Source organism: Callospermophilus lateralis, chromosome 10 (genome assembly GCF_048772815.1).
Source record: "Callospermophilus lateralis isolate mCalLat2 chromosome 10, mCalLat2.hap1, whole genome shotgun sequence".
Classification (NCBI taxonomy): Eukaryota; Metazoa; Chordata; class Mammalia; order Rodentia; family Sciuridae; genus Callospermophilus; species Callospermophilus lateralis.
Window position 1 is genome coordinate 47,454,233 of NC_135314.1, and position 26,622 is coordinate 47,480,854.

The 26,622-nt window shown below is 35.5% G+C and overlaps 1 protein-coding gene across 1 annotated transcript; it reads right to left on the reverse strand.

Annotated features, from left to right (window-relative positions):
* Window positions 1–26,114, reverse strand: Uts2b (urotensin 2B). The gene is made up of 6 exons (XM_076866995.1): window positions 25,925–26,114; window positions 11,761–11,874; window positions 7,800–7,898; window positions 6,600–6,637; window positions 4,883–4,976; window positions 1–26 (listed from the first exon to the last, which is right to left on the reverse strand). The coding sequence occupies exons 1-6, from the start codon at window positions 26,112–26,114 to the stop codon at window positions 1–3; spliced, it is 561 nt and encodes a 186-aa protein (XP_076723110.1).
* Window positions 26,115–26,622: the final 508 nt, after the last annotated feature.

Sequence of the window (26,622 nt, forward strand, 5' to 3'; positions counted from 1 at the left end):
TTAGACACAGTATTTCCAAAAGCAAGCTAAAGAAAAAAAAATATTTTTTATTAGAAGGGTATTTTATGAAACCTTATATTTTAATAAAATGTGTGTACTTCAGGGAGTAGGAGGGACTGCTTTGTGAAAAGCATGTCCAATATAGTAGCTTTATGTGGATCTAGCTTTATGTGGATCTTTAAATTAATTAAAATTAAATAACTAACAAGTCAGCTTCTCTATTACACCAGCTGCATGTCAAGCACTTGGTAATGAGTGACTCGAAGCCATTGTCTACCAGAATGATAGTGCAAATTAGAGAATGGTCCCATCACAGAAAGTTCTATTAGACATAACTGTTATACATTAAAAGGCATGTAATTCAATCCAGAGAACATAGTAGGTTGACCTGTTAAATTCACTCTTTTATGTAACTGAAGTCTCAAAGAGGAAGTCACATAAGTAAAACACAGTGCTAAATTTGCTTTTATTTATTGAGAAAAGAGGAAGAAAGAGAGTTTCAACATCACATTGCAAACCACCAAGTGATATTTAAGTAAATTCAATCTTTATCACACTAAGCCTTCAAATTGTGATCATAAAATGGCGCTTCAGAATAATCAAATAAAATTTAGCATCATTTTAATCCTTAATTATGCAAATAAATCATTTTAAGTCTTCCATGGGCTATTCCTGATCTATCATGTTTCTTACAGTAGGTTCATCTAGCCAATTATAAATTTCTTTCGTTTCTTCTATCTAAATGTGTATAAAACCTTTGAGAGATGAGTCTTTGGTTCAGAAATAATGGGATGCACAATGAAAAAGAGTTTAAAAACCCATAGTATAATTTAGCCACTCTCTGAAATAAATGATTAAACTCTATCTGCTTGCCAAGCTTTCCTTCCCCAACTCAACTCACTTTAAAAACACCTGTGCTTGGCACCACATATACATAGTGTATGGCTTAATACTCAGAGTATACTTCTCATTTCTACAAGATCCACAGATTTCTTTAAACAAAACTAAACTCAAACCCCTGTGAAAGCAGAAGTCTATTTTCAGACATGAAACTGAGGAGCTTGGCCCACAAATCCAATTTTCTTTGTATAGTATGCCTTGGAAAGTTATCATCACTGTGCTCTCTGTCCTTTCAGAGATCTTTGAATATCTCCATCTGGCAGAAAAATACAAAACTACACTTAGCCAAGACACACTTATACCACATAAGCAGTTCAACTACATATGTAATGCAATACAATTTGGAGAAATTTTGGACCTAGTTGAAAGGAATTGCTCATGAGGGGTATTGCCATAGAGCCAACTCACCAATGATTACAATCATTTATCATTTACATGAAGTAAAACTCCAGCCCTCATCCTGGTGTCCCCTGATATCCCATTCAATTTCCCATTATTAATGCTATGCTTGGGATTACAGGACTATGCTTTTAACAGTTATCCATTAACTATATATTAAACAATTTTAAAAGTTAGAATATATCACAGCAAGTGTACATTCCTACTGCCAAAACCTGGATTTCTAGGTCCATTTCACATTCGCATATTGTTTTATGTGGTAGTCAGTTTCTACTTATGCCAATAATACTCACTTTGCACATAATGTGGGCTAAGTTTTTGTGACTTTATTTCATACATTCATCACCACAAATATTTACTTATTTACTATGACACACAAACATGTTTTAATACCCCTTGCATAAAAATGAAAAAACAAAAAAGCTTCTTGACACTCTCAAACAGGTAATTCTAGCTAATCTCCCAATTTTTTCTACCCTTTATGACAAAATTCCTAAAAAGTATTGTCTGTTGTCAGTGATTCTAGTTTATTAATCATGATTTCTTTAACCAAAAGTTCACCAATTATTTTCAAAGTCATTGACATTCTTTTGGTGCCAAATTGAGCTGGAAGGTATCAATTCTTATTGTATCTATCTTAGCTTTAGTGTCCTTTCTGGAAACCCCTTCTTACTTGACTTCTGGTCACATTTTCTTTGTTGCCTCCTTCTGTGGTGATTACTCCTACTCAGTGGCTTCAACTAATTCCCTTTTATCTGTCCAATCTCTAAATTTGGAGACACCTAGACCTCAGCCTTTGCGTATGTTCTCTCTATATCTGGAATCATTTTTCTCAGTAGTCTCATCACGATGCCCAATATGGAGATGCTAATAAATACCAAATTTAAATCTCCAATCTGGGTTAATTTCCTAAATTCCAAATTCGTATATCCAATGATCTCCTCAAATTACTACCAAGGCAATTTAGTTACACATGACATAATAAGCCCAAAATGTCTGTGATAGGGATGGAACTTTCCAACTATTTCTTTTTCTTTCCCCTATATTTCCCAGGTGCCCCAATCTCATAAAGTTAGATTTGGATCATAGACTTAGTTCCTACTATTAAAAGCCTGTTTACTTCTTTCCTCTTCTATTCTGCTGTGTAGACACAAGACACCATGTGTTCCACACAATAGCCACAAAGTGGAGGGAATATGATGAACAGAGGCAAGACTTCATGTAAAATCAGAAAAAATAAAATAAAACTTACAGGACATCGCACCTCTTTATTTTAAGGATATTTTGTTAATGTAATGTATTCCAATATGCAAATTGTAACTCAAAGTAGAATGCTTCTCCAAGAAATATCTAAAATATGATACAGTCTCAGCAACTCACTAATGGCAGAAAATGAAACTGATATTATGTTTTGGAAAAATTAAGAGTCATTTCACAAAACAGTCAAATATGTAGTAAAGCTGGCATATGTAATAGCTTGGAATTTAAATCATTCATCTCTTGATCTTCTAGACAAATAGTTTGAAAAATAGAAAAATATGAAATATGTTTGGTTATTTTGGGATTCATTTAGCAAAAACTAGCAAGAGATTGATGAGTTTAGGAAGGAAATGGTATCTTTGTCAACAAATAAAATTGGATTAAAGAGAGATTAGAAGTACAGTGTCTTCAGATGATAAAAAAGCCAACAGCTTCTAGATCCCAAGCACTATGAAAGGAAATTTTAAAATAACTTCAAGTGACAGACTCAGGAAATATCAGTTGGAATAAAGAGCTGGGGTTGGGGGTGGACACACAGACTAAGTATGCAGTGTTTAAGGATTATTCCAGACACCTTCAAGGCAGCTGCTATTAAGTTGGGGTAAGAATGCAAAAAATTATAATAGTTCAAAGATATGATATGTTATGTAGAAAACAGTGGAAAAGCTCTCTAAGTTTGTGAAAAATGTCATTGAAAAAGAAGTCATAAACCTTAGAAACAAAAATGTCTTTGGCCCATTGAAACAAAGCTCATACTTCTTACCTTGTAAGAGTTTGAAAAGACCCCCAAAAAGCATGTGATTCACAAGAAGGAATATTCCATCTAATGAGACATGCATTCAGGGATATTAATGGAAAAACCAAAACTTCAAAAAAGATGGAGCCAAGGGAAACCAAACAACCATCAAAGGAACTCTCCTGAGAACCACCAAGCCCTAATCAAGAAACCGTTCTCCATCCTCAGGGCAGGGTCCTTCACAATACTTGCCCCAAGATATTTCCAAATTGCAGGAGGCCACCATTCCAGTCAGTGTTTATCTCCTGTCCTCCTTTATGAATGAGATTATTGAATGTGGTTATACTTTCCCTGTTCCTCTGCCAATTATTGGGTTTGCATTGGGGTGGATAACTTGTCTTTTTAGTTTAAAATGTCCGTAAATAAAGAGTAGACATGTTGTGTTTATTGAAGACTAGGCACTACACCCAAAGCCTGTTCTTGGTGCTTTGTGGCCCCAGTGAAAAGCATTTGTAATTGTCTCTAATGGGACTGGATGAGGGGGATCTATGTTTTTAAGAAGATAACAAAGGACTGACTGTGTGGAGGTAGAGCTCTTCAAGATAGGGATGGAACTTTCCAACTATTCTTTGTGTTTCTCTACATTTCCCAGGTGCCCCCAATCTCATAAAGTTAGAATTGGATCATGGACTTAGTTCCTACAATTAAGAGCATGTTTACTTCCTTCCTTTTCTATTCTGCTGTGTGGACACCATGTGTTCTACACAATAGGCACAAAGTGAAGGGAATATGACGAACATAGGTAAGACTTCATGTAAACTCAGAAAAAAAAAAACTTGCACACATTTACCAGTGTGTCTTGCTGACTGTCTTGCTAATGCCTAGTCTATTTTGGAAAATATAAAACTTCTGATATATGCTAAGTTCTTAGATACTAGTTTATCCTCTTTCCTTTTAGTAGCATTATAAAAAGATATTTTTATAAAATTTAAATTCACATCTGGAATAAGGAGACAAGTAAAAATATATGTACCCTAAGAAATTTCACATCAATAATGGATGGGGATAGACAGAGTACATTTAATTTTTTCAATAATAAGAACTGAGTCAGCAAAATCAAGAATTTCCTGGAAAAACTATGAAAATTTAGAGTGATGCAAAAGAATCTGGGTAAGTTTAACTGTTATGAATGAACATTGGAGTTCAGAGCAAGTGTTACAGCAGTGGGGTTCCCCTCACATAAAGGAAAAAGATCTGAAGATCTGAATTAACTGAAAATTGAACTACCTTTATTTTTGAACCACCTGGGATCGATTTTTAGGCCAAAATAGCAACAGTAAACCAGAAGTTTTAAGCATTAGGGACCTTTTTCACTGAAACCTGGTAAGTATGACCGTCCAACCATTACAAAGCTCAGATTCATTCCAGGGGAACACTCTCATTAGAATTGCTTTTCAAAAATATGAGTCTTGATCCTGATCACTACCATCAGATTAAAAAATATCCACTTAATCTTTTCCATCTCAGAATTAATTATGAAAATAACAGTTTACAAATCAGTTACAAAACTTTCAAATAAAAGCTTACCTCGTTTGATAGGATGGGAAGAGGATAGACCATCTATAGCATAGGACAGCTCAGCATCTTTTGCCTCCATAAGCTGTTCTTTGAGTTTTTCTAGCTGTTAAGATTTTTAAAAGATAATTAATTAGCCTTTAATAACCACCACTGTAGTCTCCATTGAAGAAAATAAAGGACAAAAGCAAAAAATAGAAAGATGGAAGAAGAGAGAGAAAAAGAGGAAAGGAATAAGAGGAAATAAGCAAAAAAGATAACGTGTGAAAAAAAATAGGAGCTAGGTATGGGGTGCCTGCCTGTAATCCCAAAGACATGGGATGCTGAGGGAGGAGGATCACAAGAGGGAAAATTAGCAAGACCCTGTTTCAAAACAAGAAAGAAAAAGCTTCGGGGATGTGGTTCAGTAATAAAGCACCCCTGGGCTCAATTCCCACTCCCCTTCAAAAAGCATTGGGAAACTTGGATTTAGAGGCTGTCTGAAAAAGGTACACGATTCAGGTAGGAATGCAAAGAAACAGGGCTTTGATGAAAGAAGACAACTCTGGGTGTCAATTAATGGGGAAATGTAGTCTAGGTAGTTGCACTTGATTTTATGTAACCTATAATGAGAAGTCCTTTCAAGGAGTTCCAAATAGTTATAGGAAAGTCTGGATTTCCTGAAATCTTTGTCCTTTTCTCACAGGAAGGGAGAAATATTTTGAGAATCTAAGGTTCCAATTCAAAATTCCACTTGTCTGAATTTTCAACAAGCTTGCCAGTTGCCTAACCCCTGAAGACACAACTACCAAAATAGGGTTCAGCCTGGACCAACTCATGTCTCCACATCCTTGCTGCTGGGAAGAGAATGATGGGCATAATTCTCTCTCCTCAAGGACAACACAGTTTCACAGAATAATGGAATAGCATCCAATTGTATTCAAGAGAGTTTAGAAATCATGCAATTCAGTGATTTTCAAACCATCTTCATAAAATGCCAAGGAGTGGAGAAGATGGGGTTGATAGGAGGCTCCCTATCAAGAAGGCCACACTGCAGGCTCTCCAAGCCAGCTGCCTGAATTACAGTAGCTCCATTTTTAGATGTTTCATAGAACACACAACATTTTGTTGGGGGAAAAAATTTCCCATGGTTCAAAAATAATAACTAGAGGAAACACCAGTTTCTAGCCTCCTATTTTACAGATGAGATTTCTAGAGAATTTTAGTTGGCCCAAGTTCTCATACTTGGGTAACTAAAGAGCTAAAACTACAATCTAGATTTCTAAACATTTTATACTTAAGATCATACAGCCATAGTTTTGTTTTGTGTTGTATAGTGTACTTTAATTGTTTTGTGTTGTATAGTATACCAATTCCTAAAAAATATTGGTTTCACTCTTTCTCCAGCCGAAACAGTGTTTCATAATACAGTATTAATAATTTTTCCAGGGGCGGACCATTACTGGAGATTGAACTCAGGAGCACTTTACCACTGAGCCACATCTTCAAGCCCTACTTTGTATTTTACTTAGAGACAGGATCTCACTAAGTTGCTTACGACCTCATTTTTGCTGAGGCTGGCTTTGAAATGGTGATTCTTCTGTCTCAGACCCCCAAAGCCGCTGGGATTGTAGGTGTGTACCACCGCACCTGGTTAGTAGTAATAATTTTTTTAAAAAAATATTATGTGACAAAAAATTGTTTTATAATATTTATTAAAATTGAATGTTTAAGAATTACACATTCTCACCTGGTTATGTTCTTCCAAATTGTTAGCCAGTTCTAAATCTGTAAAAAAAAACTTATCATATGAAAAATGGACACTGCAATAAATATTTAATCACTTCAAGACACACATTCAAAATCTTACATGGAAGGCAAAGGTCTTTTTCATATGATTTGAGGTTACCCATGAATTCCTAATATAAAAACTCAATGTATTTTTCAATACCCATAATATTAAAGTTCAATCAGTTAAGTCATGATAAAATATCTCCTTCCAACATTAAGCACAAAATTTTCTAACATAGATCAATAGTTACATTGTTGACTATTTTATAATAAACTCCTATAATTTTACTGACATGGAAAATATTAAATGAAAAAATCAAAAGAGCAAATACAAATTCTACATGTAAATAATTTCTTTGGGAAAGAAAATTCACCCAAAATACTAACAGTAACTCTCCAGATTTTATAATTTCAAAATAATTTTTTTGTAATTTTGTTAATTTTCTCCAATGGAAATACCTTACTTCTAACTTTAAAATCTTGCTTTATTAAAAAGTATTAATTAAGGCTTTTTTTCCCTTTGTTTTTGCAGTAGAGATGAAACCTAAAGCCTTGAACATGCTAGGCAAATGCTCTACTAAGCTACATCCCCAGCCCTAAAGTATTCTTTTAGCTAATATTTTGTCCTATATATACAAACCTTAAAAAAAAGGCTACTGCAGATGTGGTATGAGAGGGTACCACATTGTTGTATTGTGATATTTTCTAGACTTGCTAAATTTCTGACAAAATCTCAATAATTTCTTGGAGAGCAGTTTGGTGCATATTTGTAAATAAGATTCCCCTACCCTTCAAAAGAAAACAACCTCAGTTAATGTACCATCAGTTCCTAATTCATAGTCTCCACACCAGCCACTTTCCAAATTGCAATTCCATTTAGGACCTTCAAATATAGCAAAATAATAACTCCATGGCTATCAGCATAAATATGAAACAACAGCAACATTTAAGCCTTCAGTGTAGGGATATGAGGGATCTTTATTATTATTATTATTATTATTATTATTATTATTATTAACTTTTTTTGACACATTAGGGCCTGTACATGCTAGGAAAGCACTCTACCACTGAGCTACATTCCCCAGTAGAAATGAAAGAGCAGGTCTGAAGATAGAATAGATTGTTTAATAGCAAAATCTTGACTTCATTCTTAACTCACCAGTGTTGGAGGGCCTCTGGAAATCAAACTTTTTATTCAGGAGAGTCCATAATAGTTCCTCACGATTCATATCTTTTTGATGTAGAAACAGTTCATTACCTGTAATGATCACACACCACCATTTCCAATTGGAGTCAGTCACTGAAATTGTTTCTAATTAAATGGATTGCACTGGCAACTCTCAATGTATATATTCGCCAATAATAGAGAATTATTGGTGAATACATACCAAAGAAACCATTTTATAAATTAGTGACTATATATTAACAGAGAAAGATGATGTGAGAGAGAATTACATGGAAGATTGTACCCTAATCCTTTGTGTGTGTTATTTTGAGTAGTGAAATTGCAGGTAAATTGTACTTCCCTCTTTATAATTTGTGTTTTTGAAATATTATGTTATTGCATTTAACATAAGAAATAAAAATCTAAAAGTTGTTTAAAAGAGAAAATAATAACATTTGATTTTTATTTGATTTGATATGTATATTTAAATACAAGTCAATTGAAATACTACCTACTTTTTCATATTGACATCTTTCAATTTTTCTTGATTTACTCACAGCCATTTATTACTTGCAACTCTCTCAGAACTACAAACGTCTTTATTCTGGAGTAGAAATTGGGACAACAACTTGATTCAAGGTGTAAAATATGGAATATTTGACAAGATTTCTACTAATAATGCCATTGAAATAATAATTAGATATAGCAATGAACTTTAATGACTGCAGGCTTATTTCCCCTTTCCTTCTCTCCTCATAATAACTGCTACAGTGTGGGCCAAAGCTAGGTTATCCAGGTTGAAGGTTAGGAGTGACAGCACTACAGTTTTAGCTAGAGGACTGGATCATAACCTGACTGTATTCTGTAAGTCATCTGTCTTCCCTGTGTCTAAAAAATGTCAGTTGTTGAACAAAGTTAAGTGGCTAATTAAAGGAAGAAAATGATGATTTGGGGCCAGTGACATCATCAAAGTTTTCTGCACTGACCAAAGATATTTAATTGTGATTCAGTTCTTCAATTTCCTTTGGTTCATAGACTAGAAACTATCTGCATGAGACTTTTCTTTTTCTTTTGACTATTTAAAATATTAATAGAATATTAATGTAAGTTTTGCTCAACATTAATTAGACAAAGATCCTCAAGAGATGGTTAAGAAAAAGATATGATTAGGTAATGCCTTTTATTCTAATCATTCCTTAAAATGTTAAATTATAATCTTTAAAATGTTTTCATTTGATTAAAAAAAGGTGTATTTTAAAGCAAGATGACAATGACTACTGTTTCAGAAAGAGAACTGTTAGACTGCGATAAGAGAAACAGATTAATTGCTTTCAATTTGGAAAATTTATGAAAGTAGGAGGAAGATAACTAGGAAAATATGAACCTAAGTTTTCATTTGCTTACTGCACAGTTCATTTCTCTGCATATGTAAGTGGAACTTTTTTAAAAAAACAAAATGAATATATTTGCCTTTATCATTTTTGCTTCTAGTGACTATACCTGCAGGACTATTTGTCCTCAGAAGTTCTTTTTGCCACTTTTAAAGACAACCATCTTTTAATGGAATCTCTAAGGACAAAATTTATTTCAAGAAGTTGAACATTTTATTTCTAAAGTAAAGAAAAATATTGGCTAAGAAAAACAACAGAAAATAAGTCTTTGTCTTACTTTTGTTATTAGTTTTAAAACACATAGCTTTAAAATAGAAAACATGTACTATAAAAATGTTTCTACCTTCGAACAGCAGATTAAGATTGAAAAGTATTTGCTTATGAAAGATCTGAGCATAAATGACCTTTGGCATAAAGGATGGTAACACTGTTCAGCTGCTAGAGTGAGTGATGTTGCAAATACACAGAAAATAATGACTCATTGCCACTCTCTACATACTAAATCTGCAAAATTTTAGTTATCCCCTTGCTTTTCATGTGAAGCTTTTAACTGAACAGAGTCAAGAAATTTTACCAGAAAGAAACTTGGAAGCTCTCAAAATGATAATATATTAAAAATTAAATTTTCCATAGTTCTGATCATTCTTTCTTTCACCTTGGTGGTAAGGGATTTTTCCCACTGCGGATTATCTACTGAGGCACACTTTCATATGGCCCCAGGAAATAAAGGCAGGAAGGAGAATGCCCTTTGTCTTTGATGTTATCTACCACAGAGAGAGAAAGCTTTATAGTCAATATCAGCAGATAAATGTTCGCTTGAAATACTTGGTAACTTTCAGACATTTGTGTAGGGAGAGAAGCTCCCTCTAGTCTTGAACAATTTAGGTCAGAAAATAAAATTAATAAGAAAACTTAATCTTCCTCATTAATATTTGATGACACTGAGATCAAAGAGGATGTCAGAGATAGATGTTCCCAGGATGCTGCTGGTGAGTTAAGGAAATCACTGTGTGGAATTCCAAGGTCAGAGTATTATTGATTTGTAATGTAGCAAATCTATACAACTAGTTTTTTAAAATATATTTTACATATATCTGAAATTGGAAGTTACAATTAGTTGTCACTAACTTACACTTAATTTTGTGAAGTTCTCAACAAATGGCCATATTTTCCCTCACATTTACACTGTGTTAAAAATATTAGAAATCTAAGTATTTTGCAGAAAGAGACCTACCAAGTATAATGATTTTGACTGGATAAACAAAGATAAGATGTGAGTGCCATGGATAAAATCCAGAATCTTTGACTCCCAGACTTTTATTTAAGTTTCTGTTACTATCTGTTTTTCAAAGTGAAAACTCTCATAAATAAAAAGATGCATCCAAATTTATTTCTGTTTTCAAAAGAACTGTTCTAATTTTCTTTGACTTTTAAAACCACATTGGAGGTAACAAGTTCTTGTAAAATTGAATTAGATCCAAATGTGGGAAGCTTGATCCCTTTTCTCAATCTGGTGTCATGGACAAAATTTATTACTTTCTGTCTTGACTCCCTCTATGAAAGAGTAAAGGAGGTCCTTCCTGACAAGGACATCAGTTAGATGAAAAAAAACAAACCAGAATTTAAGCCAGAAGGGATATTATTTGAAGAACATTATTATTATATTTTAAGTCACTATTTTTAAAACATAAAATATATATTTTTATATATGATATATATAAACATTTCAATAAGGTTGATTGCCTAATAAATCAGCACAAAATTTAGCCTTACTTATTTTCAGAGCTACTTCTACTATAGAACGCACTGAAAATTTTAAAGAAAGATCACATTATGATATGATAAGAGCAGAAACTTATTTTCATCAATTTTGTCATGGTATTGCAAATGTCATAAATCATTTCATTTATCATAATTGTCATAAGTTTGCTATAAATCTGATAAATATAGTCAGTGCATAATATGGGTGTTAGCATTGCCCTCCTGAAAGTACAATGGTTTCACATGCACTAATTCCTTTTTCTTTCTTATTACTTCTTTTTAGTTACATATAACATTAGGATTCATTTTGACATAATTACAAAAGCATGGTCCCCGTTATTATTCTTAAATTCCTGCAAACACATTTTTATCTTATTGTACTTTTCCTTGAGATGCTCTCTTTCATAAGTAATTCATTAATAACCTTGAAGAATGAAAATCTCCTTTCTTCAAGATGGAGAAGGAATATGCATTGAGTTTGTCATTGACTACAATACTGTTACACAAAAAATAAATGCCACACAATTAGAAAAAAATTAAGTGTAAATGAAATTAATTTAGTACAATGTTGAGTAAAATTGATTTTGTACACATTATTTTACTTACTTTGCTTAAAAGGAAAACATCATAGATTCCATTTGATTCAGAACAGCAACTTTACAAGGAGAGATTTGGCAATTAAATTATATTTTTTGTCTTACAACCACATTGTAATAAGGATTTTTTTGAAAATCAAAGTGATATAAAGGGGAAGGTTAGGATTACTTACCCACTTGTAGGATTTTAGATTTATGTGCACATACCTTGGGTGAGATATGGCCATCCATGCACTGATTCTAAAAAGATCATCACCGACACCAAAGTTAGTCCAAAGCAAAAAGGGGTTGAGAAAATCTTCATGTTAAAAATCTTCTTCCCTGCTAGCAGAGAAAGTGACTTTCCAACTCAGGGCAGTTATTTCAGTGCAGCAGAGCTCACATTTAAAATCAAATGTGCTTCAACTACGAATCTTCTAGATAAGGAAAAAAAATTCATAAAATGTAATGGGTCCTGTCAACATGATTTAGTACTTGGAGAAGTGACAGGTTATATAGTCAATGGCAGGAAAAACTGGATCAATATATCTCATACTTGCCCATTTCACTAAAAGCAAGCATTCCTATGCATGCCCACACACTCAAACACACACATAAGCATAAGGCAAAGACTTGGAATGCAAAAGCTGTGGGTTGAACATTTGTAATTTATTGCTTAATTTCTTGATTCCAGGATTAATTAATCCTACTAAGGCTAAGAACATAGAAGGCAGGTAAAAGCAGAGAAAATACTTTCCATTTCTCTTAAACCAAGGGATAGTCTTTCCTATAGCAATGTAACCATCATTTCATTCTTAACCAACCAAATAAATTAAAGTTGGGAAGAGCTCCAATTTGAAATGAATCATAATGGGATAACATTACTGTCTCACTGCACTGGAGAAGGATGGTTTCATTTTGCTGCAACCAGCACTTTTATAAATTCAGGCTCAATTTAGTTAATTCAAAGCTGGCAAATGTCCCATCAATTACTCTCTTTAATACACCCCTTAATTGTGATGGTATTCTTTTTTAAGTCAAAGTCTTTCTTTATATCTCCAATTCCAATTTTATGGCTCCAGAGATGCTATAATGACCTCTGGTCTTGGCATTTATGACTCCCAAGGGATTAAGATGCATCAGTTCTAAAACTGATTCAGTTCCAAGTGCACACACTGCAGCACATGATGATATTAATTAGGGCAGTAACCAAACTTTTCTCGTAACCACTGCTTTAATATTTTCCTGAATAAAATCTACACTCCTTAGTTTGATATTTAGGCTGTTTTTTTTTTTTGGTGGATTTTTTTAAGGTCATTTTCCACTCATAATTCCTGAACATATCCTGTACTTTCTTCACTCCAGAACTTTGCTGACATGTTTCTATCTTTCTGGAATCCTTTATTCTAAGACATTTACTTACCCATTAGCTGTGTTTGACTTTTGGATCTCTCTTTATTCATTTATTTGTTTGTTACTTTCAGTCAGAACTTTCTTTTCAGACACCATAACATTTTGTTATATATCATATCTCAAAATCCTTCCCTTTTTTCATTATATTTATGTGTTTGTGTGTCTGATAAGGTTGAATGCTGACGATTCTTTCCTGAATAAATTGATACTTATATTTTCCACAAATTTTGTTCCACAAATTTTTGTTTTAGGATATCTGATGCATCTCACAAGTCTTTTCTGTTATATTTTAGGGGATCTTGACAAAGCAATGAAAAATATATCTCTAGTTGTCCTTCAGAAATGAAGGAGAGAAAAAGATTTCCCAGACAAAATCTGTCAAAAGTCATCACCATCAGACTTGTTTGACAAGAAACCCTAGAGGGAGTTCTTCATGCTGAAAGAAATGAAGGCTACTGTGTAATAGGTGAAAGTGTGAAACTCACAGGTAAAAGTAAGCACACAGTCAAATTCAGAATATTCTACTACGATAGTGACAGTGTATAAATCCCTTATATCACGTCTATTTTTAACAAAAAGGCTAAAAATTGAAACTATTAAAAACAACACTAGCTACAATACTTTGTTAGAGGATAGACAATATAAATAGATATAAATTAGGACATCAGAAGCATGCTGGAAACATGCTTTAGAGGGTACATTTTGTTTCTAGACCCTTCTTCCCCACTCACAGAGGGAGTGGGATGGAAATGTAGCTTTGTTTTATGCAATCAAAATTAAGTTGTATCATCTTAGATATATTTCGTGTAAATATCATAACCACAAAACAAAGACCTACAGTAGATTCACAAAAGACAAAAAATATAACAACATAAAGCATATCACTAGAGAAGACTTCTAATCATCAAGGAAGAACGAAAGAATCTACAAAGCAACCAGAAAGCAATTAACAAAATGGCAGTGGTAGATTCTGACTTACCAATAACATGAATTTAAAGGGATTAAATTCATTAATCAAAACACATAGATGAATGCATTTAAAAAAATAAGACTATACAATGTGCTGCCTAATCCACATTTTATGGTTTGGATATGAAATGTCCCACAAAGGATCATGTGCTGAAAGTTTGGTCTCAGTGCAGCAATGTTCAGAGGTGGGGCTTTGGGAAAGTGATTTGATCATGAGGTCTTTGACTTCAGCAATGGATTCTCTATTGATGAGTCCATAATTGAATGGACTGTTGGAATGTGGTGGAACTAAGGAAGGTAGGGCCTAGTTGGAAAGAGTATATTGCTGGGAACATGCTCTAGAAGGGTACATTTTTTGTTTCTAGACACTTCTCCCCCCCCACACCCCTCCCCGCCACCCTCTTTCTCTGCTTCTTAGCTGTCATGAGGTAAGTAGATTCGCTCTGCCACAACTTTCTTGCCATGATATTATGCATCACCACAGGCCCAGAATCAATGGAATCAAGTAACCATGGACTGAAAGCTCTGAAACCATGAGCCAAAATAAATCTTCCTTTCTTTATGTTGATTTCCCCAGGAATTATGTCACAGTAAGAAAAAGCTGCCTAATATAAAGAACTTACTTTGAACATGAAAGCTTGGAAAAAGATTTTCCAAGCAATGGTAACCAAAAGAGAAAAAGTTGGCTGAATGTACAGAAGATAAAATGAAATTTAATTCAAAACTGTAAAATGAAACAAATATAGTCATGAGAAAAAGAAATAAAGGACATCCATTTTGTAAAAGAACAAGTTTAATTTTCCCTGTCTACAATCTATGTTGTCATGTATATAGAAAACCCTAAAGATTCCACCAAAAAAATCTTAGAACAAACACAGGAATTCAGTAAATTTGCAGGATAGAAGATCAAAATAGCAAAAATCAATAGCCTTTCTATGCACCAATGAACTATCTGAAGGAAAAAAAAATTAAGAACACAATGTCATTTAAAATAGCACCCTCAAATAAAATACTTAGATTTAATGAAGGCGGTGAAGACCTGTGCACTGAAAACTATAAAACACTGATGAAAGCTATTGAAAAAGACATGCATGGTCATAGTTTGGCAGTTAGTACTGTTAAAATGTTCTCAACACTACCAAAGCAACCAGCAGATTCAAGACAATCCCTGTGTATGGTACACGCCTATAATCCCAGCATCTCTGTAGGCTGAAGCAGAGTTCAAAGCCAGCCTTAGCAGCAGAGAGGTGCTAAGCAACTCAGTGAGACCCTGTCTCTAAATAAAATACAAAATAGGGCTGAGGATGTGGCTCAGTGGTCAAGTGCCCCTGAGTTCAATCCCTGGTACCAGGAAAAATACACATAGACCAATGAAAAATTCACATAGACCAATGAAACAGGATAGAGAGTCCAGAAATAAATTGATGTATAAGATCAACTGATTTTCAACAAAGATGCCAAGAATACATAGTGGGGGAAAGGACAGATTCTTCAATAAGAGGCAGTAAGAGACATTGGAGAACTGGATATTCACATGCAAAACAATGAAACTAGATCTACTTAAAATGTATTAAAGACTTAAACACAAGACCTGCAACTATAAAACTGCCAGAAGAAAATACAGTAAAAAAGCTCCATGACATTGATCTGGGCAACAGTTTCTAGTTTCTAGGATATTTCCTCAAAAGCAAAGGCTTTAAGAGATCTATTGTACAATATGGTGACTTAATAACAATGTATTGTATTGTTGAAAAATCTCCTAAATATTTTACTTAACTCCTGTCATGATTGCATAATCCAATTATTCAAATAAAAACAAAATTTCGGGGGGTGTGGGGGCTGGGGTTGTGGCTCAGTGGTAGAGCATTCACCTAGCATGTGTGAGGCCCTGGGTTCAATCCACAGCACCACATATAAATAAATTAAATAAAGGTATTGTGTACAACTACAATTAAAAAATAAATATTTAAAAAAAATTCTATTGATTATATTGAATGGATAAATGCAGTTAGAATGCTGGTTTCTGGGGTTCTTGGTATACACCATAATAATACACAGCAATATTATTGTTGCCGTTTATTGAGCAATTATTCATTCCAGACCCAGTTTCAAGTAATCACAGAACCTCCTTTAATTTCTATAGAAGGCTCTCAATAATTATAAAATTATTCTAATTTTTCACCTTGTACAAAAAATTAATCAAGTTGTGGTGCCCAAAGTGAAACCCATATATACTCAGCTTCAGAGATACATGTCTAACCCCAAGTGGTCTCTTTTCCAAAATTGGGAAAACACAGAATTGGAAAGCAATTCATCATTTCAAGAGTAGAGTCCCCCACTTTAAAGAAAACTTACAAGCATTTTTGCTTTGTATTTTCAATTCTTTGATCTTAGTCTACATATTAGATATGACAAATAATATTTTCATGAAACATTGTAAAGTTATATTATAATTTGCAAAGAATAGGGCTGGTGCCATAGCTCAGGGGCAGAGCTCTTGCCTAGCATGTGTGAGACACTGGGTTCAATCCTTAGCACAGCATAAAAATAAACAAAATAAAGGCATGTTGTTCATACATAATTAAAAAAATTTACAGAGGATAGCTCTAATTTCACTTAGATCTTAAGGATTACTCATAATGAATGACAAGGAAAGCAGAGAGATTGAGTGTCCATGAGGTGTCTCAAGCTAATTTAAACAATTACTTTCAGACTCTATTAAGCAACAGAAGATAAGCCACAAAAATGAACAATTTCATTTTGACATCTCTGTTATTCATTTATAGAATTCCTAACATATATTTAAATGAATAAATAAAAAACAATGGGAAGGACAAGATAAACCAAAATGAAGGTTCTACTCTCTGTCGAGATAACACTTGTATGTTTTTCTTTAAAAGAGTTCAGAATGACTTATATTTGTCAAAACAAAATAGAGATATCTATTCAAATACTTTTGACTATTTTAAAAACTTGTCTTTTTAAGCTGTAAGAGTAGGTTAAATACTAGATACTAGTCCCTATAACATACATGATTTGCAAACATTCTTTTAGTCTGTGGACTATTGTTTCACTTTCTTAAAGTATTTTTGAAACAAATTTTTTTGGGCAGGGATAGTAACTGGGGATTGAACTCAGGGGCACTCAATCATTGAGCCACACCCCCAGCCATATTTTGTATTTTATTTAGAGATAGGATCACACTGAGTTGTTTAGCACTTCCCCATTGCTGATGCTGGCTTTGAACTCGTAATCTTCCTGTCTCAGCCTCCCGAGCCACAGGGATTACAGGCTTCTGCTGCAGTGCCTGGTCGAACAAAATTATGTATGTGAATAAAGTCTATTTTTCTTTGCTTCTTAGTAACATTTCTAAAAAACACATTGTCAAGTTCAAAGCCATGAATATTTATTTTTATAAGAGTTTTATAGTTAAAACTCTAAAATGCAGATCTTGATCTATTTTAATTTAAATTTTGAATATAGTAAGGTTCCAACTTTTTATTTTGCATGTGGATATCTAGTTGTCTTAACACCTTTTATTTATTCTTTTCCCAAATAAATGGTCTCAGCATCTTATCAAAATCAACTAGTATAGATATATGTATTGTTTTTTTTCTGGATTCTCAATTCTATTCCATTGATCAATTTGTTTATCCTTATGTCTGTCTTCATTAATACAGCTTTGTAGAAAACTTTGAAATTGAGAAGTTTGAGACTTTCAACTTTGTCTTTCTTTTGCAAAGAAATGTTTTGATTTTTCTAGATCCCTCGCATTTCCTTACAAATATTAAAATCAGTTTGTCAATTTCTGAAAAACAAATGAAGGAAGGAAGAAAGAAAAAAGAAAGAAATCTGATATTTTTGTGGGGATGGGGATGGTGTTGAATTTGAAGATCAATTTGGGAAATATTGCATTCTTAATAATTTTAAGCCTTTCAATCATGATATTGGATTATCTTTCTAATTATTTAGATATTTAATTTATTTCAATGCTACTTTGTTTTGGGGAGCAAACTAGTTAATTTCACACCTCATATGTTCAATTTATATCTCATCATTTACCTTTTTGACGTTATTATGAGTGGAATTATCTTTTTAATTTCATTTTTGCATGATTCATTGCTAAAATATGGAACTATGATTGATTTTTGTATATTGATCTTGTATCTTGCAAAGTTACTAACCTCTTTTATTAAATTAATGTATTTGCTTGCTTATTTGTTTGTATATTCCTTACAATTTTCTACATAGAAAATGATGTCATGAACAAATAAAGATAGTTTTACTCGTTCCTGTTCATTATGGGTGCCTTTCATTTGTTTTTTGTTTGTTTTGTTTTGTTTTGTTTTGTTTTCCCTACTTAATTGCCCTGGCGAGATCAAGTACAATGTTGAACAGAAGTGATGAGAATAGACTCCTTATTTTGTTCCAGATCTTAGAGGAGGAAAACTTTCAACTTTTCACTTTAAGTGTGATAATAGTTCTGGAAATTTTGTAGATGCCCATTATCAAATTGAGAAAGTTCCCATCAATGCCTAGCTTGCTGAGTGCTTTCATTGTGAAAGGGTTTTGGATTTTGTTAAATTTTCTTCCTCCAGGTACTGAGATGATCTTAAAACAGCATTCTTTTCCTTTAATCCATTAACATGTGTATTACATTGTTCTTTTACCCCCAGTACTGGGGATTGAACCCAGGATATGGCATATATGGTACAAGCATTCTGCCACTGAGCTACATTTCTAGCCCTTTTTATTTTATTTTGAGACAGAGTTGTTCAGATTCACCTCAAATTTGTAATCCTCCTGCCTCAGCTGAATTTACAGTGTGCGCCTCCATGCACAGCTTTTGCTTGTGTTTCCTAAACAGACCTTGTATTCTTGGGCTAAATTCCATTTGGTCGTGGCTTATGATCCTTTTCATATATTGCTGGACTCAGTTTACTAACATTTTATTGTGAATTTTTGTATCCATGTTAACAGGGGATTTTATTTTATAGTTTTCTTGTTACATCCCTGCCCAGTTATAACATCTGTTAGTAACCAGTCTAACTGAATGAATTGAGAATGGTTTGCTTCTTTTGGGTTTTTGAAGAGTTTGTGAATAATTAGTTTTCACTTCCTCTTTAAACATTTGGTAAAATCCAAATCTGGATTTTCTTTGAGGGAAGTTATTTAAAAATACTAATTTAATTTTTTTTACTTCTTATAGGTCTAGTCTATTTTTTCTTGATTTGCTTTTGATGGTTTGTCTTTTTTTGAAATTTATCCATTTCATATAGGTTTTCTAATTGCTAGCATATAATTACTTATAATATTCCTCTATCATTCTTTTTTGATTTTGTGAGATTATTGGTAATATTGCCAACCCTTGGAATTTAATTGTATTTTTAAAATGTGGAAATAAGACATTGTGAGGTTGTCACAATTTTATTAAAAGGAGCCGTGAAATCTAAACACCTGTCTAGTAGAGTATAGGAGAGAGTGATAACAATAATAAAATATACACTGATTATTTATGACCAATCAGTAATACTTCTAAGTTGCTCCAATGTGTGGGCTTGGTGTCAGGAATTACCAAGCACAGACATACTGTATGTGGAAGTTTAGTTAGTTTCCAAGCATCATCTCTCACTGTGGTTCAGAACATGGAAGATGCCTAAGTAGAAGTGAATACAGACCTGGGTGTGGTAGTGCACACCTATTATGCCTGTGGCTCAGGAGGCTGAGGCAGGAGGATTGCAAGTTCAAGGCCAACCTCAGCAATTTAGCAAGACCTTGTCTCTGAATAAAAAATAAGAAGGGCTGGTGATGTTCAGAAGGGCTCAGTGCTCAAACCCTCATACCCCCGCCCCCCAAAAGAAAGAAAGAAAGAAAGAAATCACCTAGATTCTGATCTAATCTGGGAACTTAAAGTCCAGAATCAATCCCCAGGAGCAGAAACTTGATTCAAAAATCCCAAGTCAGTTAGATGATGTAAAATGAAATTAGTCATGTCTGAATAAGATTAAAGATTCTCTAAGCCCAGGATGTTGTAAGCATCAGAAAACCAAAGAAGAAGAAACAGCAGAGAATAAAAGGATTGGGATCAATTTAAAGGGTAAACTCGTTGGCCAAAGGAGCTCTAGGATATAATAAAAGTCCCTATTCTTGCCTTCTTTCAGTTACCAGTGTGACAGTACTTGTAGGGATGATCTGTGCTATCCAGGGTCAAGATCTCTGTATCTGCTTCTCCAATCTTCTCAGGAGTTTTATGTTATCAATTATTCCTTTTATAGCTGTATCTTTAATTTCTTTCTCTCTCCCCACTTCCAAATTTTCCCAACAACCATGTAAGCAAAACTTGTTCTCTCCCATCTTAAAACAAAGCAAAACAACAAAACAAATTCACAAAGTCTTCCTCCTTCCTTCCCCTCTCTATGCCGCCAAAGCCAAAATTGTCAAATGATTTCCTGTCTCCAGTTCTCTCCCACATATTTGCTCACCATTTCAATCTTGCTTTCACTTTTCTTCACAGCTTCGCTTCAATGGCCTTTACCAAAAATCACACTGCTGGAAAATCCAACACATAATTTACTGTCCTTGTTCTCTTGTACGCATTCATAATCCCTGTAGTTGACCTTCTCCTTCTCCTTGGAAAAGTCCCTAGTTTTCTCCTATTTTGCTGGTCACTGTGAAGCCAGAATTAAACAAGCAGATAGGCAAGGGTCAGATCCAGAGAATGGAGCAATTGAAATGTTAATTCCTTCAAAGCCCTTCCTCCAGCCTTATCAAAAATAACCTGCCTGGAAATGAGTGAAACCAAGTTCAATTCCTCAAACCATAAATAAATAAATAATTTTTAAAAAATTCCAGCTGTTTTCTGCCAAAGAAACTTTGCACCTGAGGGGTGGCATAATCCACCTCACTACCTCTCAGATTCCATTTTAAGCTTCAGTTAAAGTTGTTGCTTCCTCAAAAAAAAAAATCTTTGTTCATTCCTCCAGACAAAGTGAGAGTGGGTAATCTTGTCATAGCTTTTCACTGAGCTGTGTACATGTCCTGAAAAGCTCCTGTTCCCACTCTAAATCAATTACTTGTTTCTCTTTGTGCTGTGTCTGTCCCCATTGCAGTATAAGATTCAATATGACATGATATATAACTTGTTTATAATGATTTATCTCCAGCAACCAGAATTTCTGGTCTGTATATGTCCCCCAAAATATCTAACAATTAAACACGTTAACAAAAAGCAAGAGCTCATTTATGGCTCTGTTTGTGATTCTCACAGCACATACAGAGATTCCCAGCCTCCCATTAGCTTGACTAATTGAAGTCCCACTTGCTGGAGGGAAGAAGTGTCTTTGATTCTTGAGAATTATTACAAGGAAAGTAGAAGGAAAAATGTCTTCAAAACCAGCCAGGACTGAGATAGTCAAATTCAGAGTCACATGCATGGAGGAAAACAGGACAAGAGAATAAAAAGCTGTTGTGTGTGTTTGTTATTCTTCTAAGTGCAGGAAATAGCTGGCATTTTATGAGTGAGGTGGAGAGGATCCAAACTCAACTTTGAGAACACTGTAATGACACACTTGTGTTGTTAGGCAGTGGCTAAAAATGAGCAGTGAAATGCAGGCAAGGTCACACAAGTATACTTCAAATTACTTTAGGGTCATCTTTAAACTACTTCCAAAGTAAATGAGAAAGCAAAGGGTGGTAGTTAATTTGTAAAAAACAAACAAACAAACAAACAAACAAAAGCAATGGGAAATACAGGAAAATGATTAATAGGACTAAATCTTGACAGAGTCCACTGAGGTTGGTGTGAAGCTAGGAATTATGGCCAGAGGTATCTCCTTTGGTCTGGGAAGGAAGATTCCTTTAGCAGCACAGGTGCACTAATGTAACTTCTGACCAGCTATTGACCTCAGAGCCCACATTAACATGGGATTGACATATAGGTGAAGCCCCCCTAAATAGGATGGCCACCATGATAGTTCCAGAGAAGACCAACTAAGGTCAAAAACTCCATCACCGAATGTGAAGAAGGAGTTGAACACCTGATTGGCAAAGAGTACCAAAGGTGGTCCCCAGTTCTCTTGGTAAACATCAAACCATAATAAATTTGGAGACAGCATTGTCTCCTTTGTCGTTCCCTGCTTAGAGAAGGCTCTTTCTAAGAGAGAGAGAGAGAGAGAGAGAGAGAGAGAGAGAGAGAGAGTGCGAGAGAGAGCATGAGCGCTCTCACCTTAAGCCTCACTTTGCTTTTACTTTACTTTCACTTCACTTTCACTTATAATAAAGATCTCTTGCCTGACTTTTCACTCTTTTCTTTCATCGGAACACAAGAATCAGGGGTTTGGAGTTTCAGCTCCTGCTTTCTTTTGACAGTGCGCTTGGGAAATATTGTCCATATCTGTAAGGAAGAACACTGTTGAAGCTGAGAGATGTCAAAAGGAAAGTAGTAGGTGTCCTGCAAATTCACTTGGGCTCTGAAGTCAAGGATATTTCCAGAGGAGCTTCGGTGCCTGTTTTTCTAAGAGTATATCTTCAAATGATGGGCCTCCCTGTAACTTTTGTGCCTTTTCTGCTTCTGTGTGCTTTTTGAATTTGGACCAAGGATGAGTTGAAATGTTTTTAAGAGCATATAAACCATAGAATACACATGTCTCCTTTGCTACTGATACCTATCTTGAAAATCCAGATCCGGTCCTCATTCCCTTGATGTTGAAGGTTAAACACCTGAGAAATGCAGAAGCCAGAGCAAACAGCAAATCTTATTTAAAAGAACACACACACACACACACACACACACACACACACACACTCCTTGGGGAGGTGCCAGGACCCAGAGCTGGTGCCCGTGGGAGTGGAGACTGGGGGTGTCTTGCCTCTTTATAGATTTTAGGTTTCCTTTCTTCTCGTGCCTACATGACCAAAAGGCAGAAAGAGAGCCAGCCATACAAGGGTGATTGCTGGTGTTGAAATGTGTGATCCTTCTTCTCCCCCAGAAGCTGTTAGCAACCAGTAGATGGGAAAGTGCTTTCTACCCATTTCCTTTTCTTTGATAATCAGGTACTTGTCCTTTGCCCTGGTCTCACTACTTTCCTCACTGTTATTACTTATTCTCTGAGTTCTCATTTACTCTTCTCTGACTTTGATTTTGACTTCTCCTTTTCTCTTACCCCCTGAGAGTTGGCTTAGAACTTGCCTCATGGTGCAATGAAGATAAGAGAATGCTTTCAAGAGTCCATTCCTTTGTTCACACAATTTCCCTTATTTATAACTTATCTAGAAAATCCTTATCCTTCATTCATTCTACCTGAAAATTATATTATTTAAAAAAAAAAAAGTCAAGGTTATATTTCCTAATCTTTTCCTTAGTGTAGAGCTAATTGCTTTATCTTTCCTATTTTTTGTGTCATTTTATTCTTTGCATTCTATTAATAATTAAGTCAATATCTGGTCCTTTCTCTAAATTCTGAGTTGCTTGAGAACAAGGATAATAATTTCTTATTTTTCTTACAGCACATTCTTTCTAGCCTATGATGAGGGTTAAAAGAAGAAATAGATATAAAATATTTAACATGGCAACTGGCACATTATTATGAGATTGGCAAATGTTTCATGTAAATAATATACCTTGATTATTATGATTTAAATAATCTATATTTACTAAGCAAATCAATGTTAAGAAAACCTTATTCATTGTAATAATTCTTTTCATCCAGCCCACTAAGTGATTTTTGCTCATTTCTTTAGAAGAAAACACTTTCTACCTCTATCATATAACATTGGCACTTAAAAGCCTTGGGATTTGGTCTCTCCCTTGTTAAGATGTTGAGGTTAAATATATATAAGGTCTTTTCCCTTCAAATATTCCTTGGCAATATTCTAATAAACACTTTATCGCCTACTATTGTCTGGTTATAGCATGTACATTTATTTTTTTAGGAAAAAAATAATTCAAGTCCCTTATAATAAATTTTAACACTCACCAAAGTACCTACCACAATATTAGATCCACAGTAACATTGTGAAAAGTTCGTGAATTGAATTACTTAAAAAATCACTGCTTTGTTTAACTTTGTATGATTATTCATTTTTCTCTGCAAATCTATTTTGGTGTACATTTCATTCTGTTACTTTCTTTTCTTTCATTTATAGGAGTGACTTCCTGCCCTAATCATGATAAGTCACCTTGGTCTCCTTGACTAACAGTCATTTCCTCTTCAATAGGTGGGTTCTAGTTATCTTTCTAGATGGACAAATAGATTCAAGAGTTCATATAAGCTTTATCAAAGGAAAAGAAGAATTTTTTTTTTTTTTTTTGTCTTGGTCTGACTGGTGGCCTAAAGAATGAAGTGAAAAACAATACAGCTGTTCAAGCAAAGTTGGCTCCACAGAATGCAATTTTTCTCAGTCCTGGTTGATTCACAATGCTACCTTGCCCTCCACAAATTTCTTTTTTTTTTAAAGGTTTATTTATTTCTGCTATCAAAGAACAGAATTATGACAGTGTAATTTAACAATCCTAATTGGCTTCATTTTAAATTTTAAAATCAGGTAACACTTCATTCCACAAAACAGAATCAGTTTTCCTATGAGCCAAGCACTCATCAAAAATAATTTGATGATTAACATCAGATTATTTATTTTGCTTACACAAAATAAGGACAAGGGAATTTCATTATTTCGCCAATTGAGAATGGCTGTTCTCTTTCCAATCCAGATTTCTCTTGGAGGAACAGATATGTCAGCTTGGTTTGATTGACTCCAAGGTCCCCCCACCCCAAGAATATTGTCTCTGTTGAAAAACTGGCTTCACAAAGAAGGTGGCAGCAGGAAAATTTCAGAATCCAAAGCTTAAAAATAAGTCTTTGGCAGTAGGGGGTTATTTTCTGTCTCTTTGAGGGAATCACCAGGTGTCCGAGGCCTGGGGACAGAGGCAAAGTCCCCAGCCACCCATCCAGGAGATGTCACTCTCAGTAGGGTCTGGTGCCCTGACCTGTGCTTGCCCAGGATGACGGTGGGTAAGGAGCAGCAGGTCACAGGGACCCCCAGACCCTCTGGGAGACAGAGCTCTCCTTGGGCAGATCCCGGGGCTGAGGGTCAGCGGCCAGGGGAGAATCAACCATTGTCCCTGCCTGTGGTCCCTGAGGTCCTGGGGCAGGGATGCAGGAGGCAGCCAGTGTCACAAGATGTCCCCATTTCCAGCCAGGCCGGGTGCCTGGCTAAGCGAGGAGAAAGACGGTGTCCCTCCTCAGGGCCTGGCCCCTGTGCCTGGTCTCACTTCCTCCCCAGCATGGCCTGGAAGGGGAGGAAGGAGGAAGTGACACACCGCCTGGAAGTGAAAAAACAGCCTCTACCTCAGAGCAAAGGCTGTCCAAGAAAGAGACATCACCTTTGTCCTTGGAAAGACCCACAGAGCACTCCTAAACACATTCCCATCCTGCTAAGTTGTTTATCTACAAATAACAGGAGAGATCTGCTGCGCCAGGTATCCCTGACTCAGTCAGGCTAGGTGGGGATCCATAGCAACCCCCAAGCAGCCACCAATCAGCATGAGACAGGGAAATACCTGGGATGCCAGATGACCCTCCCAGTAGTTTATGGTGGTTGATAATGTGTTGGGAAACCATGTAGTTCAGCACGAACACTCCTCTTGGCTTAAACCAATCAGTTCCAATGAATCCCCCTCTTGTAGTAACCAATCACCCCTACCCAACTTGTTCCCTCCAGTGAATGTGATAATCATGTTTTACAGTTGTTATATGATTTTCCCGTGGTGTGTGATGATTTGCTAAGAGATGCTATGATGTATGTGGGGGTCCCTGCCTTCTCCAAAGAATGTATAAAACTGCTGCAAACCCTGGGCTTGGGCCTCTCAGCATCACCAGTTGCTGTGTGCGTGTGGAGGACCTAGCTAGCTCGCAATAAACACCTCTTTGCTGTTTACATCGATCTTGGTCTCTGGTGGTCTTTTGGGGGGTCCCGAATTCGAGCATAACAGAAGGCCGGGAAGTGAGGCCACCATCACATTCAAGTTCAGGGTGCGACAGCTCAGTCTGTCTCCCAACAGGCCCCATACTCGGCTCCCCTTCATGGGCCACTTCCCTTCTGAGAGTCACCCCCTGCCCTTTATAGGCACAAGGAACCAGAAGTTCCAGGGAACGTCCATGTTTAGGCCCCCGGATCCAGAAGTTCCTCGGGCGCACATCCATGTTTAAGCTTTAGAATCTGGAAGTTCCTTGGGCACACGTCTATATTTAGGCCTAAGCATCGGAAGTGCCTCAGATGCACATCCATGTTTAGACTCTAGGATCCAGAAGTTCCTCAGGTGTCCATGTTTAGGCCCACGGATCCGGAGGTTCCTCAGGTGCACGTCTATGTTTAAGCCCCCAGATTCGGAAGTTCCTCGGGTGCATGTCCATGTTTAAACCCGGGGGTCCGGAAGTTCCTCAGGCATCCATGTTTAGGCGCTGGGATCCAGAAATGCCTCGTTCCTCCATGTTTGGGCCTCCAGATCCGGAAGTTCCTCAGGCACACATCCATATTTAAACCCCAGGATCTGGAAGTTTGACAGGTGCACGTCCCTGTTTAGGCCACCAGATCCGGAAGTTCCTCAGGCGCACATCCATGTTTTTCCACAGATTTCATTTTGCTTCTCACCACAATGTTTTTCAAGGTTTCACTATGAAAAATCTGCAATGTCATCACTGCATTGAGCAA